General features: G+C 37.4%; 1 protein-coding gene across 1 annotated transcript; it reads left to right on the top strand.

Annotated features, from left to right (window-relative positions):
• The first annotated feature begins 579 nt into the window (after positions 1-579).
• Positions 580-16,614, top strand: slc12a10.1 (solute carrier family 12 member 10, tandem duplicate 1). Its single transcript, XM_023275025.3, has 27 exons — positions 580-774; positions 1,053-1,212; positions 1,779-1,907; positions 2,012-2,087; positions 3,260-3,355; positions 3,555-3,694; positions 3,860-3,970; positions 4,115-4,226; positions 5,218-5,348; positions 5,444-5,528; positions 5,801-5,958; positions 6,727-6,834; positions 7,756-7,879; positions 8,071-8,172; positions 8,916-9,071; positions 9,157-9,256; positions 9,529-9,640; positions 9,814-9,948; positions 10,127-10,233; positions 10,698-10,780; positions 10,891-10,959; positions 11,988-12,092; positions 12,300-12,411; positions 13,588-13,674; positions 14,031-14,166; positions 14,272-14,339; positions 15,363-16,614. The coding sequence occupies exons 1-27, from the start codon at positions 593-595 to the stop codon at positions 15,499-15,501; spliced, it is 3,123 nt and encodes a 1,040-aa protein (XP_023130793.2). The 5' UTR covers positions 580-592; the 3' UTR covers positions 15,502-16,614.
• The last annotated feature ends 573 nt before the right edge of the window (positions 16,615-17,187 follow it).

The following is a 17,187-nucleotide window of genomic DNA, read 5'->3' as shown; positions in this document are numbered from 1 at the left end:
ACTCCCACACATTTCTCCTGCATTCAGGACTGAATCAGTAACTAGTCTACGTCAGTAATTAGCCCAATGAGATTTCCCCTTAACAGCATGAATCAGTATCGTTGCAGCTCACAGAGGCCTTAACACTGCTTAATTCTTTTATATTTTAAAACTGACGATAAGATAAAAGATGTTGCTTCTATTCATGAACCCACAGAAAAATATTACTCTATTCTTAAGTTCACTTGAGCTTTTTAGCCTCTTTCAGCTCAGGGTTTTGATTTTTATACTCTGTTTTATTACTGCTCTCATCAAACGTGCTCACAGCTCCAGAAGGTGTCAGTTTGCATTACAAAAATTGTTCTCGAGTTGAAACCAAAGCTAAAAATACAGTGAATATTGGACGAATATACTCTCTTGCTTGTATACAGCTGCAAATGTATGTTAACATATTTGCCATCACAACTTTCTGAATTCTCTGTAATACTAAGCTTTCTCCCAAAGTGTCTAAGGAAGAAAAGAAGACTAAGATTTATCCAGTACTGTCAAGCTTTAACAAGTATCAATCAGCTCTTTTCACTGTTTTCTTCACAGGACTCAATAAGTTGTACCGATGGGTCAGTTCATGTCCAAACGTAACGAATTGGCACCAGGCGTTTTCCCACATGTCCACTTCTCAACCAATGGGGAAGGACCTCCCATGTACTCTTCACACCACTTTGACTCCGGCAGTTTACAACAAGATGGTAACCTGCAGATCCCTCCGACCATTGTCATCTCAGACGAGGATTCAAGGTTCCTGTTAATATCCACTTTAAAAGTCTTTTTTTTCCTCACTCTGTAGTTTAGGGCCCAATGTCTTCATCTGATGCTACTAAGTGACTCAAATGAAACCAGCAAGTTATTCAGAATTGAAAATAAATAAATTTGTGAAAGGTTTTCCTGTCACATCAGTAGCTATTAGCAGCATCTAGTATCCATTAAAGGAACTACAGCTTACCACAGTTAAAAGTTAGCTTCTGCATTGACTGCAGTATTTGCTGCTGTTTGAAATGTAATTTTTGCTTTTCTAGCGGTGTCTCAGAATGCCGGGGCTCGAGGATGGAGTTGCGCAGACCTTCGTTCTACAGCACGATAGATTTGGTGCCACAGCTGGAGCATTATGTCAGTACGTTGCCACGGCAACAGGCCAGGAGCAGACCTTCTCTGGAGGCTCTCCGCAGGGCGTTCGAGGTATATTTTCTGGAAAAAGTCTGGAAATAACATCTCACAGCATCCTGCATCTTTTATGTTAGCAACATAAAAGCAAGAGCTCAAATAAATGAAAAAAATTCTTACTGTTTTTAAACATTTTGTGTAATAATACAAAATATCCAGGCATAATTGTCATTTATTAATAAAACTGTGTTTGTGATCAAATCATATATGGACTGATAGATTCATGTTACTTGATTATATCAGTTGCTAGATATATATGCCAGTGTTATTTTCATTAATGAGATTTTATCAGCTTTTAGGCTTTTTAAAAATTGGTTTAAGGATGAATTGCATTCACCAATTATCATTCTGTGAAAATAGTTTTTCTCGGTAAATATCTCAAAAATACGTGAGCCAAGGCGGCTCTCTTACTTTATCCAAGCAAAAAGATGCTATTTGTTCACTAAAGTTCTGGGAAATTGTGATTACAATCAATTGTTATGCCCTGTAAGTCTGTATAAATTAAGTATAAATTGACCAACACAGTTTACAGCCTATTGATTTTACCATCAAGTTCCATCTTTTTCCTATATGTTTCTCAGGAAGTGGAGGCAGGAGTGGATTCAACAAATCCCACCTCAGACTCAGGAGTGAGCAACAGTGAGAACGAAGAGTCTCCGGATCCTCCGGGGAAAGGTCCTGTTCGGTTTGGTTGGGTAACTGGAGTCATGGTGAGCAAAGCTTCAGTTTGCTGCACGTACATTTTAGAGAACATGTAGTGAAGCATCAAACATGAGTTATTTCAGCATCACAGAGCTGCTTTACCTGTTCACAGGTCCGGTGCATGCTGAATATTTGGGGGGTCATCCTGTTCCTCCGCCTGTCATGGATCACATCTCAGGCAGGCATTCGTGAGTCATTCATTCATTCATTCTTTCATTCATTCATTCTCTTATGTAGCGGTAACACTCCATAGCTCTACTTCTGTCCTCTTATCTACAGTCTATATTGATTTACTTTGTTGCAGCTTGATAATAGTGTGTGGGCTTTGCTGGTAGAGATCTATCTTAGATACAGAGTAAAACCAGAAATGTTGCAAAGGAAAAAGATTCCTTCCCGAGAAAAGGCATAGTTCTGGAAGATTTCACAAGAAAATCTAAGAAAGAATTTGGGACATTTTTAAATATTAACAGCTGAACTCCCACTTTATTATGCCAATCAGTGTTGAATCAAATATTTTCCTTGTACATACATCACTACTGCTATAAGTGATCACCTGAAAATACAGCACCTGAAAAAATCAAGTAAGTTCATGAAATTTGTCTTTTTTTATTTATTATAATAAATGCTTGATGCTTTTATTATTTATTTATTCTATTTCTTAAAAGAAAATTAAATTTCTTATCTAAAAAGACTTTAAATATTTCACAAATGTAATATAATTTCAGAAATATTTCTCTATTCACCTTTTTTAATTTAAGAGATAAACTGTTTACTAATTATTATTTTTATACAATTAAATACAATTGGTTACAATTGACAGAAAAATAAGTACATTTTAAATAGATTTGTTCACTCGAATTTTTTTTACACTTCTTTTTTTACTCGTAAATATCCACAGTTGCTAGTATCAGATCTTGATCTTCAGATTTTTTGTTTTGAAGAATTGTTTGCGTGTTTGCTTCCGAGAAGTAACTTGAGCTGCATGATGGATGGATGGATGGATGGATGGATGGATGGATGGATGGATGGATGGATGGATGGATGGATTAAACCTTTATTGATCCCACAGCGGGGGAATTTGCATTCATGAGGGCAACCTGACTATGAATTCTGGGAATAAATGGCACATTTTGGATGAACATATGTACAGACTAGTTGATAAAGACTTCAATGGATTTAAAATGCAGGATGTTAATGAGAACCAGCAGATCCAAATGAGAGAGTTTCACTGCTGGATGATACAATACAGTATCCAAAGCATGTACGCACAGTGAAGGCAAAGAAAAGCAGCAGAAACAAACTTCCTCCTGAGTGAAAATGATCATAATGATGATTAATACCTTTATTTCTCTTCTGTCAGTGCTGACCTGGGTTATTATCCTCATGTCTGTGACGGTGACCTCAGTAACTGCTCTCTCCGTCTCTGCTATTGCCACCAACGGGAGGGTCATCTCAGGTTAGTCAGAATTCCAAGTATTCCCCAAAAACATTTCACATAAGAAACCTTAAATATCACTATACTAGATATATGAAGACTCTTTTAAAGTTAAAATTTCTACTCAGGTCAAACACAACAAAAGTTTTAGCTGTGTAGTTTTTTTGTTTTTGTTTTTTTTTTCCTTAAAGTTTGTTTCTGTGTGTAAACTAACTTTCAGGAGGAGCATATTTCATGATCTCTCGCTCTCTGGGTCCTGAAATCGGAGGTCCGATTGGGGTGGTGTTTTCCTTCGCCAATGCTCTGGCTTGTGCACTCAATACTGTTGGCTTTGCAGAGGTGGTTCGTGATCTGCTACAGGTACTTTCATCTTTACCCAAAAACATGCTCCGTGGTTGTACCTTACATTAATTATTTTAAATGAATGGAATCTTTCTTCTGAAGATGCCTCATCATGTTGCGCAAAGTAAATTGCATAGTGGTAGTAATTGTACATATGCATGAATAATTTGGTTGAAAATGTAGGAATTTGGCGTCATCATGGTTGATTCAATCAACGACGTCCGTATTGTGGGTGTGATCACTGTGACCGTTCTGCTGCTCATCTCTCTGGCTGGGATGGAGTGGGAGTCCAAGGTGAGCATATCCTGACACATTTCATCTGATCTGCTAGAGTTGAGTCACACATCTCCTGGCCTTTTACTAATGTGGACTTTTCCATCATATCTGTCCTTTTTCCCCTATTCTTTCTCTCTATGTGTCTGTCTGTCTGTCTCTCAGACCCAGATTTTATTCTTTATAGTTATCATAGTCTCTTTTTCCAACTACTTGGTGGGCACATTCCTCCCTCCCACTCCAGAGAAAAAAGCCCAGGGCATCTTTGGATACCGCAGTAAGTTTAGGCCTTTCAAGACAATCTAAGAATTACTATATTGATTTATTTTTCTTTTTAATTCTTTTCATTTTTTAAACACACATTTATCTGTAATATTCCATTTGAACATCAATTACCAATGAAAAAATAAGGACAGAAGTAGATTATAAAAAATGTCATTTTCACCTGAAATGTCCTGTCACTGTTTTTGAACTGCTCCAATGCTTTTTGGTCTCCATTCTGTGGTTGAACTGAACTCTGTAATTTGATGCACATTGAATTAAGTCTTAGAGCTCGACAAACACACTTTGCATCCCGTCTTCTCGGTGGAATTACTCGTAAAGTATTTGTTGCAAACATGTGTAGAAAATAATAAATTAAACCTCATGACTTGGTCTTTCCAATGGTGACAAACTGTCAGAGATAAAAAAAATAATAATCTTGAATTTACATCGAATTTAAACATAGTTACAACCTGAAAACAGCCCTGTATCTATGAACTAGTCATTACACATGTAGATGTTTTAATATCTAATCATGTTAATGACTGCATAGATGTTAGTGTAGCATTTTCTAGTGCAAATCATGTAAAACATAAACAGTCTGATATAATGAAGTATTTGTTTTATATAAAGACTAATATTAAAAACTGGAGGCATTGTATCAATTGATGGGTGTTTTGGGTTATAGCATGTATGGTTAACTCTAATACTGACCAAAATAAGACCTTGAAAGTCAAGGTAGTAAAATGAAACTGAAAATAGCAGCGGTATCAAAGGGTTAAATGGGAGTACAGCAGTGTGTAGTTGCATGACAGCTTAAATAAGGTTCATTTTTTTCACTGATATAACTGAAACAGTTTTTGTTAAACTGCCACAGTAAAGTACTAGCAGTGACATGTGGCACAGAAAGAAAATAAAACTAACCATTAACCAGACTGAGGGATTTTTTTTTATTTTTATATTTTTGAGTGAATATTACGTCAGCTCACAGCTTGTATCTTGTACAGGTGAGATCTTCTTAGCAAACCTTAAACCAGACTGGAGAGGAGCTGAAAGCAACTTTTTCCAGATGTTTGCTATTTTCTTCCCCTCTGCCATCGGCATCCTGTCTGGAGCCAACATCTCTGGAGACCTCAAAGTATGATGAGAATAAAGGAAGTGAAGTACTTCAAACAAAACGGCTACTAAGAAGAACTACATGAAGCCTGACTTGTGTGTTATTTCCTGTTGCAGGACCCTGCTTCTGCAATCCCTAAAGGCACCCTCACGGCCATTTTTTGTACTGCAGTCAGCTATTTAGTGATATCTGCAACTGTTGGTAAGTCACTCATTTACATGCTTTTGTTTCGTATTGATTTGTCCCAGATATGACTAGTTAATCATCTGAACAGAACTATTAGGGGGAAATATCATTGGCAGTGGAGCCAGTGTAGTGCATGAGTGTGAAGGTTGGTCAGAGGTTTTTAGTCTTACGCAACTTTCAAGCCTATTTGCAAGCAGGGGTAGTACAAACTGAAAAACTAAAACACATAAGGTGTTGGTGTGTCCTTTGCTGTACCCTGATATGTTAATAATCTTGCATTTTTCCAGCTTCATGTGTAGTGAGAGATGCTTCTGGAAATATAAGTGACGTTCTGACTGGGAACAGCACTGACGGCTGTGTTGGACTGGCATGTAACCTGGGCTGGAACTTCACTGAGTGTATCCAGTCACAGTCCTGTGGATATGGTCTGGCCAACAATTTAAAGGTACCAATCAGTTCAGCGGTGTTATTTATTTTTTGCAAAATAGATTAGTTTCTTTAAAAGTCCCATATAATGCTTCTTTTCAGCAAATTTATCAAAGTCTCACATGTCCTCACAGTGTGCTTTTCAGCTCAAAATACTGCAAAGATGGTTCACCATGGCTGTATAACTGCCAATTTTCAGTACTGTTTGCTCTAAAGGCCAAAGTGTTGCTGCTGTTTCCACCCACTTCAGGAAGAAAACTCTCTTTCTGTCTGTGATTGACAGCCACACACATTTTGAGCTGGACGACTGTTGGTTAGTTAGGTGTTAGGTGGCACCTGGATCGAGGTCTTACTGGCTTGTAATGCTGGAATTTTAGGTGTTTGTGGAGGACCGCTTAGTTTCTAACGATCACAAAACACAATCAAAATGGGTTTTCACCATGTGGGACCTTTAAATGTTATTAATAATATTTGTTCCTAAGTCACTGTTCATGATTCTTGTATTAAATATGCTAATTTAGCGGGCGTTCTAGCATCCATACTTCCAGACCAGAAAAAGATTTAGTATGCAGTCTGCAGGATGCCGAAACACCAGGATGTCCTGATACATCCAGTCATTTTGCATGATGCCAGCCATCAGGTTTTACTAACCCTTTTGACGTAAACAGTACATGCTTTTTGCGGGCAACTGTAGTACATAGAGTACAAAAAAAGTATGTGATGTGGACCACAGCCTCCGAAGCTTCAGGCCACTTTTCCCATTCTTCACTGTGAATATTCCTACCAGGTACTGGGCCAAGTTTCTGGTTTCTACTACCTCATCACTGCTGGTGTGTTTGCAGCCAGCTTGTCGTCTGCTCTTGGATTTCTGGTCTCTGCCCCCAAAGTCTTTCAGGTGAGAAGCCCCAGACACTCTCTGCTGCTTAGCTGACTAATCCATCTTCTAAACTGTGTTTTCATTAACTATAAAAACTGGATTGATGGATTTTACCTGTCCAATATAGAAAGCTAGTTTATGGCAATATGATTCACAGTCACACTATACTCCATATTTTGAAGCATAAAAATATCAGCAGTATTGAAAATTTAATGCTTTTAAGACAAAATGAATACTGTTAAGCTTTAGCCACTTATAGTGACCTTAGAAATTACATTTTTTAAGGATTTACTAAAATATGGGAGTACTAATCTCCTTTTAAAGTAGGAATGCACTGCATTTGAAAGCTTTTTCTGGACCATTTGAACAGTTGATCATTCTTTTTGAAAACTGCCTCAATGACAGAAAAATATCACATCTACTAATAGACACCCATCAATAACAGCATTCAAACTAACAAGTGAAGTGAATGACACTGATTACCTTGTTACAATGGCACCCACATTTTAAGCAGCAAGTGAACAGCCAGAAGTTCAAATTCCTGTGGGGTGTTTTAAGGATGACCAGTGAACTGGCAGCTGCACGCCATCGAAATGCTTTTGTAGCACAAGTTGAAAAATGAAAAGCTTGATGCTCTCTGTGGTGAAAGTCTGAACACAGTGTATTATAGCTTACTGCATATGGGTCAGTGTGGCCTCTAACACCTTCAGCAGGGTACTGGCAGACTGAGAAATATCCATGAAGCACTGATGTTCCACATGCGGGCCAAACAAATATCATCTCCCACTTTTCTGACGTCTTTGTTGAAGTTCCAGTGATTGCTCAAATCTGTCATGCATACCAGGCATTAAATGGACAAAAGTTTGTTTAAATGTAGTAAAGTGTAACGCGATGTGCATTTTTTTGTTTGAGCAACTTGTGTTTTCTCTTTTCTGTCAGTGTCTGTGCAGAGACAAAATATACCCATACATCGGATTCTTTGCAAAGGGTTATGGGAAAAATGATGAGCCATTGCGAGCCTATTTGCTATGTTACATCATTGCTGTGGCCTTCATTCTTATCGGTGGGTGTGATCTGGATTCTTGAGTTATTTAATCAAATATTTGTTTTTACCTGCTATGCTCTCTACAAAATTGTATTTTTATTCTTGCAAATATGTAAGTAAAGAAAGAAAACATTTGAGAAGGTTTTCATAAATTTGTCATTTCCTCATCAGGGTCTGAATTTGAATTTCTTTCTCTTGTGTCGTTCCAGCTGAGCTGAACACGATTGCAGCCTTGATCTCCAACTTCTTCCTGTGTTCCTACAGTCTAATAAACTTCAGCTGCTTTCATGCTTCAATCACCAACTCCCCTGGTGAGTTACTGACACTCTACACTACACACCAGACTAGACACGTGTCTTCAAAGCGTCTGCTACTGTCACTTGTCTGTTTGCACGGTTTTACGGTTTACAGAAACATTGTTGTCATAGTTGAACGAAACAAACACCGGCTGTGGGAACAGACAGTAGAGCTACAGGCTGTTTAGCCTCCTCCTTAAAGGCCAGCTCTTGCTGTGGACGGAACGTGGACCGTGCACGCACTTTTGTTCATACTACAATAAATCTGCACTAGTATGCACAGAGTAACATTGCTCCTAATACTCAGCACTGAAAGTCCTGTAGAGCATTTTTTCCAGGATATCCATTGTTGCATTGTTGATCGGTGTTAACTTACACCGATCAGATTTTTTTGGGTCAGAAGTCACTGTGAGCTCACATCTGTCCCATTGTTGTGAGTATGATATATCAGCAACATCTAGTGTGAATTTGATTACATCTGACACAAATGTCTACTTGGACTGATTGGAATTTGGTGGAGGTCAGTGAGACTTCACAAAACACGTTTTTGGCTCATATCACATCTCATAAAGTAATTTAGCAATGCTTCTTAAAGCTCACTGAGCAACACCAATACCTGTATTTCAGTCTTGTGAACATAAGACCAGTGAAAAGCCCTTTAGCTTCCACACTGAAGGAAGTTGTGATCACATGAAATAAAAAGTTCTGCGTTACACCATCTGTGTTTGTTTCTTCTTATCATTGTCTCTTTCTTCAAGGTTGGAGGCCATCATTTCACTACTACAGTAAATGGACAGCTCTGTTTGGAGCAGTGATCTCTGTCGTTCTAATGTTCCTGTTCACCTGGTGGGCTGCTCTCACCACCTTCTGTATCATCTTCTTTCTGTTTGGATACGTCAACTACAACAAGCCAAGTGAGTCGAAAGCCAGCAAACAGAAGCTGGAATCAGCCGATTAGACTGTCACGCCGTAAATCACCTCGCTTTTTTAAATCTGCAGAGGTAAACTGGGGTTCGTCAGTCCAGGCAGGTACATACAACATGGCTTTGTCTTACTCTGTGTCTCTGTCTGGTGTGGAGGATCACGTCAAGAATTTTAGGCAAGTGCCCCAATATCTTATCGTGCATCAGTAACCCTGAAATCACATGTTGGTGGATTTTTGAGTACCAATGCCACCTGAGAGTGTATAAGTATCTATAACTCTATCTGATAGTTTGTCTGATTAATTTTTGTCTTTAATTTCTCTTAATTTTACTGGATTATACATGATATTTAGTTAAATACTGCTGTATTTGCAGTACATCTTTTTGTAGTGACAGCACTGATGTAGACAGCAACTGTTGACTTTTGTTCTTGCTTGTCTACTTTCAGACCACAGTGTCTCGTCCTGACTGGACCCCCAAACCAGAGACCTGCGCTGGTGGACTTTGTTGGCTCCTTCACAAAGCATATAAGCCTCATGATCTGTGGAGACATTATAACTGTAAGTCATTCAGTCTACAATTTTCTGTTGAACTCTTCAGCCTGAACACTCTTACAGTAGCTTTTCGTCAGACATGTTTGACTGGTCGTGTAAAATGCCTTCAGCTTGCTTTTATTTCTGTCACTGAATCTCCTTGTGATGTAAAGACATTATTAAAGTCCCAACTCTTCTAGGAGCAGGACAGGCAGACTCGGCCACAGGATGCTACAGGCTGGTTGATAAAGTGGATGAACAAAAGGAAGGTGCGCTCGTTTTATACTCCTTTCACAGCCGACAGTCTCAGAGTTGGAGCTCGAAACTTGCTGCAGGTACATCTGGTGTATGACAAGTTGTGTGTTTAACCAACAACTAATGACACATTTTTTTTTAACACAAAGTTGCACTAACAATTTATCTGGTTCCAGACTGACAAGTTATATTATCTCATCCTCATATCTGTGGCTGATGATAAATAGTTTGTTCTTTTATTTGTCATCTTTTTTTAAGGCTTCCGGTCTTGGCAAACTGAAGCCCAACACTCTGGTCCTGGGCTTCAAGGCCAACTGGAAGGAAAGTTCTCCTGAAAGCACTGAAGACTATATCAACACCATATAGTAAGCTGGGTGTTATTAATAATGAATTTTAGAGAGAAAAACACATGATGCCTGTTTTCTGGTTGAAATGGCTGTAATATAAGTAAAAACAGTAAGAAACTAAAGATAGATTTTGAATGTAAGTTAACGTTCTGATGATCTACAATAAGTACTGTCTCAGAATGACTGTAATGCTGACTTAGAGAAAGAATTTGTGGCAAATGCAATGTTGCCAAAACTGGAAGGGCACTTTCTGCACATTCTCTACCTCACCACCAAGTTTCATGGTAGTTTTTGTGTAATTCTGCTGACAGAGTAACATCACTCACCTATACAGGTCCATTCATTATAGTTACAGCTGTAATAATCAGAAAATTAACTACAGTAAATAATAAGTATTATAGGAGAACTGAGTAGCATTTTTGTAAAGCATTCCCGATTAAACTCACATCTCAACCTAATCCTCTTCTGTTATTGCTCTCCAGCGACACCTTTGACTCCAACTACTGTTTGTGTATCTTAAGGATGATGGACGGACTGGACATCTCTGATCAGTTTGATTTTGAAGGTTTGATACCTACATTAATTAGAACTTCCTCTGTGCACTATCCCATAACATGGCATATAGGTATAACATCAAAGAAATCTGCAGCTGAGAACGTACTGTTTGTCCTATAGTAAACCAGGGCTTTGAACCTGATGAACCTGTTGAAAATGGCAGCCAACAATCTCCTGAGAGGGAATCAGGTGAGAACTTAACTGTCCAAACTCACATGCATTAGATCACTGCACTGACTCACTTTAATAATGATAATAAGAATCTTTTCACAAGAGAAAATTACAAAGTGCTTCCTAAGGCAGCAAAATAAAACAAACACAAAATCATCAGAATTTAGAAGAAAGTCCCCATAAGAAAGGGACAAAAACACAACATGGTTTTAAAAGTTAAAAAGTAAAAAAAAATATTACTGAATCTGTTGAATAAAAGACAGTTAAAGGAAAATTAAAAGTCAAACAAAATTAGGAAAGGCTCTCCAATAAAAATATGTTTTAAGAAGGGCTAAAATGTAATGTGGTTAAAATTTAATCTCTGCAATGGATCATAAAAACCTCTAAATCCTGTTACACTGACTTGATTCCAACTTCAGGTTAAATACAATGAAAAATATTTTTAGCAGCATTTAAAACAAAATTCCTGAAGGATGAAGGATACGTGTCTAGTCGCATCTTCCAAATCTGACCCTAAACACACAATTATCTACACAATTCAGCTGCATATAGTCAGCACATAATCCTATTTAAGTATAATAATATTGTATTCAACAGTTGAAAACATTCTGAGGTTTGAACGCTTCTCTGTGTACAGTAAACATAAACTATGCAGCAAACTGGCACTGATATTCTGTACAGTATGAGTAAAATAATCTTTCTTTAAAATATTAAAGTACTTGGGAGAATATTAAAGAGTGGAATTGTTGCACTATGTTCATTATTCTGCAGCTACTTTTTGTGACTTTTGTGTTTTATAATGTTTCCACACTGTGGGATGATCTGAAAACTGCAGACTTTATTAGAAAAGAAAGACAATATAAACACAGTTTTTTGTTTTAAGAGTGGCCATGTTGTCAGTGTGTGAAAGAGTTAGTGATGGATTAGACCCAACGTTACATCACTGTGTTGCTTGCAACCACCAGGCCTATAGTTTTGTTATATTAGCATACATTAGAGTGTATTATTGCTTTCTAATATAAAGCCACCTCCTCTTGTGTTTGTAGCTGATGGCGTCTCTGATAAAGGCGACAATGATCAGATCAATACGGTTTTTCAGAATGACCAGGGGAAGAAGACCATCGACGTCTACTGGATAGCAGATGATGGAGGTGAGTCCAAAGAGGAGATTCGATCTGACGAAACAACAGCAACACACTAATGTAAACCTTACGAAAAGGGATCAACATCAAATGTATTTAAAGGAATGAGGATGAGGAACATCCACACTCTTTAAGACTTTAAGAACGGTCTACTTACAGGAAAGAGTTGGCCTCTCTTTTTTATTTGCCGTCTTTCTCTTGTTCTTCTCTCGGAAGGTTTGACTTTGCTGGTTCCTTACCTGCTCACCAGGAGGAAACGCTGGCACAGCTGTAAAGTCCGAGTTTTCATCGTGGGAGATGAACAGAACATGGAGGAAGGCCGTGATGAGTAGGTTTCTCTGTTTTACCCGTGTGATAAAAGTTTGTGTTTTTACTGCCAACACCCTTGTTTTACAAACTTAGAAAAATCCATGTTTTCACGAATTGTCTGATGTTGGAGAATCTAAAGGTACAAACTCCACATGTTTGGTGTTCAGTGCCTACAATTTTACAGTGGACAATTTACATTTATAAGGTGCAATAAAAAGTTCCCAGTCTGTTACTGTTGTGCATTAATGGAGAGTCATGCACATGCAGAAAGTGAGAGCAGTAACCCGTTAGTTAGGAATCCGGGTGACATTACAACAATGTTTTTGTGACCACATGTGCATTTGTGATTTCAACAATGGACCTCCAGAAGTGGCACCATGTTGAAGTATGCAGGTATCTCTATCAACAGGTATGGGACGACTCAGTCCCCACTGTTGCTGAGAGTTGGGCCCACACCTCAGACCCAGATGACAAACAGAAGTCTTGACAGTGGAAAAGCTGACAGTCTCCATGACTGAAAAATGTGTGTCAGATCAGGGGTGAAACAAAACCATGTTCCTTATTTTGTCACAGGAGTATGCACTATAATTTTTTTTCTCCGGGGACTGTTAACATCAAGTTCCACTGTAAAGTCCTGTGGGAGAACATTTAGTACAAAACCTAAACTGTGGCATAATGGCGACTAAGTACTCCATCATGACAAAGTGCCGCTCAGTGTGTTAAATGCTCAAGATTTTTGCCCACAAATATCACAATCATCAGTTCTCAACCACTACATTTGACAACCTGCAACTTCTTCTACTTGCCAAAAATGAAATTCAAGTTTTTAAGGTCCTCCTTTTTACACAGTGGAGGAGATGTATTCTGCATTGTGCTTGATATTCTTACAGAATGGAGCTTTCTGGGAGCGTTCCAAGTGTTACTGGAGCACTGGAAGCAGTGTATCACTGCACAATAACATTACATTAAAGGCTATGACAGCTACATTTAAATCAGGTTTTCCTTTTTTAAAAATGCAGTCTTGGAACTCTCTGATCACAGCATTGATTCAGTTGCTTCTATTTTTTTAAAATATTACTTGCATTTGTTAATGTAAATTGACTGTAAAGGTGTGGACACCTTCAGTCACTTTTCTATTGCTATATGTGACGTCCTGCATGATCACCTATGAAAACTGATTGTCATTTCTTCTCAGGATGATGGCTCTGCTGAAGAGGTTCCGTCTGGATTTTAATGACGTTATAGTCATGACAGACAGTGAGAAGCGTCCTCAAGCCAAGAAGTATGTCAGGAAAACCTTTCCCTGCTGCAAGGATGGATGGATGGATGGATGGATGGATGGATGGATGGATGGATGGATGGATGGATGGATGGATGGATGGATGGATGGATGGATGGATACTTTATTCATCCACCTTTCATTCATCCGGCTGTAGATTGTCAATTATAATGGACAGACTTTATTTTCTAGGGTTAATGTTAGATCTTAATACCTGACAAATTTCATGAAGTTTTTTTTTTTTACATAAATTTGTAACTAACATTTTTTATTGTATTTTTTTAATCTTTTCAGTAGATAATTTTCTTTGTCCTTCACATCAAACTGACTTGGTTCCTGCTGTTCTTGTTGCTTTGCAGCCTGAGTAGGTTTGTGGACAGTGTCGCCCCCTTCAGACTCTATGATGAGCAACAGGAAGGTGTCTCAGTTCAGGGAGTGAGGCAAAGTGCACCGTGGAAAATATCTGATAAGGAGTTTGAGGCCTTTAAGCTTAAGGTGTGTGTGTTTTATAACGTCATTCATGTCCAACAAGTGCTGCAACTTGCTGTTCATTCTGGTGTTTCTGTGTCTGAAGCCTGCGTTTGTTTCCTTCCTTTACAGTCTGAGAGAAAAGTGAGGCTGAATGAAATCATTCGGAGGAATTCACAACATACTGCTCTGGTGCTTGTGTGAGTATTATTATTTCAGTTTTGATAGTTTATTCAAAGTATCATATTCATTTCAAAGTGAGGGAAAATATCTGGAACAGGCCAGTCCATCAGATATTTTTGAATCTTTTTTAAGCCGTTTTGAAGATTCATCCCTTTGTTTTTGGGCAAAATCCTTTAAAAAAAAAAAAACAAACAAACCCCTTCTCCTTTTTATTCTAATTTTATCCTCATATTCCCACCTTCTGTCTCAAAATTGAGTCCCTTTTACTTTAACCTGCTTATTTTTAGCTTTTGTAAAGGTGACATTTATGGTTAATATTTTTATTTCAGAAACACTTTGATTTCCTATTTGAGCATTAATAAGTGCTACATTAGCAACAAATTTATGATAAGAGTAATAAGGACATGTCATTAGTGCAGTGTTTGTTGGTTCTAATAAATTTGCAGTGTTTTACTTTGTGATTATTTGTTATATCAGCATCCACTTGTGCTTCTTCATGCTTCGCGTCATCAGGGTGGATTGTTTTGTCTACATGAAGACGTTACAGGTTTTGTGGTCATTTAAGACACTAAATTAGACAAATTATTTCAATTTTGAGGTATTGAGATCAATTTTTAAGAGCTACATGCATAGTTTACTGCAATAAAAATGCAAAGGAGCTGTTGTATACACACTGCTGTCTAAAAAGTCATTGTGTGCTGAACCAAGAAATTTTGTTTATTTAATGAAATGATCACAAGTTACTATAATTGTTGCTCTTTTTGTACATAGACTAGAATATTGTTTTGCATGTTGTTGGACTAAAATCAGGTTTTGATGTTGTTCTCTCCAAATTTTAGTTTAGCATTTTTGAATATATGTAGGTAAATTACAGGTGAAACAGACCCTTCTCCTAATAACGGGAACTGTACATTGTTTAATGTCCACAGTGTTGTTGCAAACCACAGCATGCACACATTTGACTTGTAAACCAGCAGTGTTTGACCTTGTTGTGCTGTTTTGCTCTGTTCATGTAAATCCAATGTTTTTTTCTTTCCCAGGAGCCTTCCTGTACCACACAGCGACTGCCCCAGTGCTCTGTACATGGCCTGGCTGGACGCTCTGACCTGTGGCCTCCACTGTCCTGCAGTACTGATCCGAGGAAACCAGCAGAACGTCCTCACCTTTTACTGCCAGTAAAACAAATCTGACAGGGATGGGAGGATGGAGACCTTATAGGAACTGAGATTTTATGAGGCTAAAAAAATGCAATGCGCTAGAATTAATAGGGAAAAACCCAGGCAAACCAAATAAGTGATAAGCAAAGATGATATTTGAATAATGGACAAATGTGACAAATGTTCAGAGCTCTGGTAAACAGAATTCTCATTTGTATTTGTTTAGTTAAGATCTGGTGACTTTAAAGGTCCAAACACAAGTCATATGCTGTTTTATTCACTGTATTATTTAATACACCCTTATGGAAACATCTGACTTTATTATGCTTAATTTATTTTTTTTAAATTTGTCACAAATCTATGTATAAACACTGGAAATATTTATATTTCACCTTTCAGGTAAGGTGGGGAAACACAATGTTGAAAAAAAAAGTAAGAAAATTGAATGAAAATCCAAAATGATTTAACAAAATTTATACATGTGTCGAAAATCACTCTTTTGTACATTATATTGTGTGTATATATAATATATTAATAATTTTTGTTAGACTGGATGTATAGTTGATGAACTGGTTTATTGACCATCTCTCTGGTAGCACTAAGACAGTAGTTTCCAAATCAAGTGCACTTAAGTTTAGTATAGGTAAGTAATGGCTCAATGTCCATTTCATTTAAATAATTTGAGTTTTGGACTGTGTATTATGCCAAGCAGTTAGACAAAAATAAGACAGAAAAAGTATGACATACCATCTTAGTCACATTTCCCCCCATCCTTGTCAAACACAAAATGCAGATGTGATGGTAATAGCAGTTAAATCAGATTATTGCTGAATAAGTCCTGGACACAGAATTCTGTATAGTAAATATAAAATACTATAGCAGCCACATATTGTAACTTTCTCCTCCTAACTTCATTGACATGCTCTGCTTATACATGCATGTTTTGTTGCTTAATACTGTGATATGTTTGTTTTTATCATATTAAATTATATAACAAATCTTCTAAAGTAAGATGAGTTATTAATCGTGACAGATTTTAAACCTCAGTGTGTCATTTAGATTGTATACAGTACAGGATTAATATGTTGGCGTGAGCAGAACAGAAGGACAAGACCTCAGAGGAGCAAAGGAAACTACAGAGGTAAGTTAAGATTTTGTTGTCTTACTTTAGATTTGTAGGCAGAGATTGTCAGAACAGTACATTCAGTATATTTATTCAATAGTAATTCCTTCAGTATTGTGTTAAACCTAAAAAAAAAAAAAAAAAAAAAGACTTTGGGTTTCACTGATTAAATTTTGCAACAGCATGTTTTCCTTTTTCATATTTTTGGGCACAGAAGGAAAACACAACAATATAATACTGCATTCACATATATTTTTTCACCTGGAGAGTACATACTAACTATTGTGGCAGATGGAATGTAATGTAAAATATTCTTTATTTGAAGTTGTTGCATGTTTTGTGAATTGGTTTGGTGTTTAACATATTGGTTGTAGTTCTGAAAATATAAAGAATGCATCAGTGTATGAAATTAACATCTGCATGGTGTGAACATGATGAATTTCTAACATTGAACATTACCTGACATCTGATCAAAAAGGCAACTTGCACCAAATTCCTGCAGTAATGTACCGTTTTTCCAAAATATGGTTAAAGTTTGTACGTTTTAATGTACGGATGATCACTAAAACCGAGCTACTGTAAACA

The sequence above is a fragment of the Amphiprion ocellaris genome, chromosome 23, assembly GCF_022539595.1.
Source record: "Amphiprion ocellaris isolate individual 3 ecotype Okinawa chromosome 23, ASM2253959v1, whole genome shotgun sequence".
In the NCBI taxonomy this organism is placed as follows: domain Eukaryota; kingdom Metazoa; phylum Chordata; class Actinopteri; family Pomacentridae; genus Amphiprion; species Amphiprion ocellaris.
The sequence above is the reverse complement of the archived record's forward strand: the minus strand, read 5'-3'. Positions and strand labels throughout refer to the sequence as shown.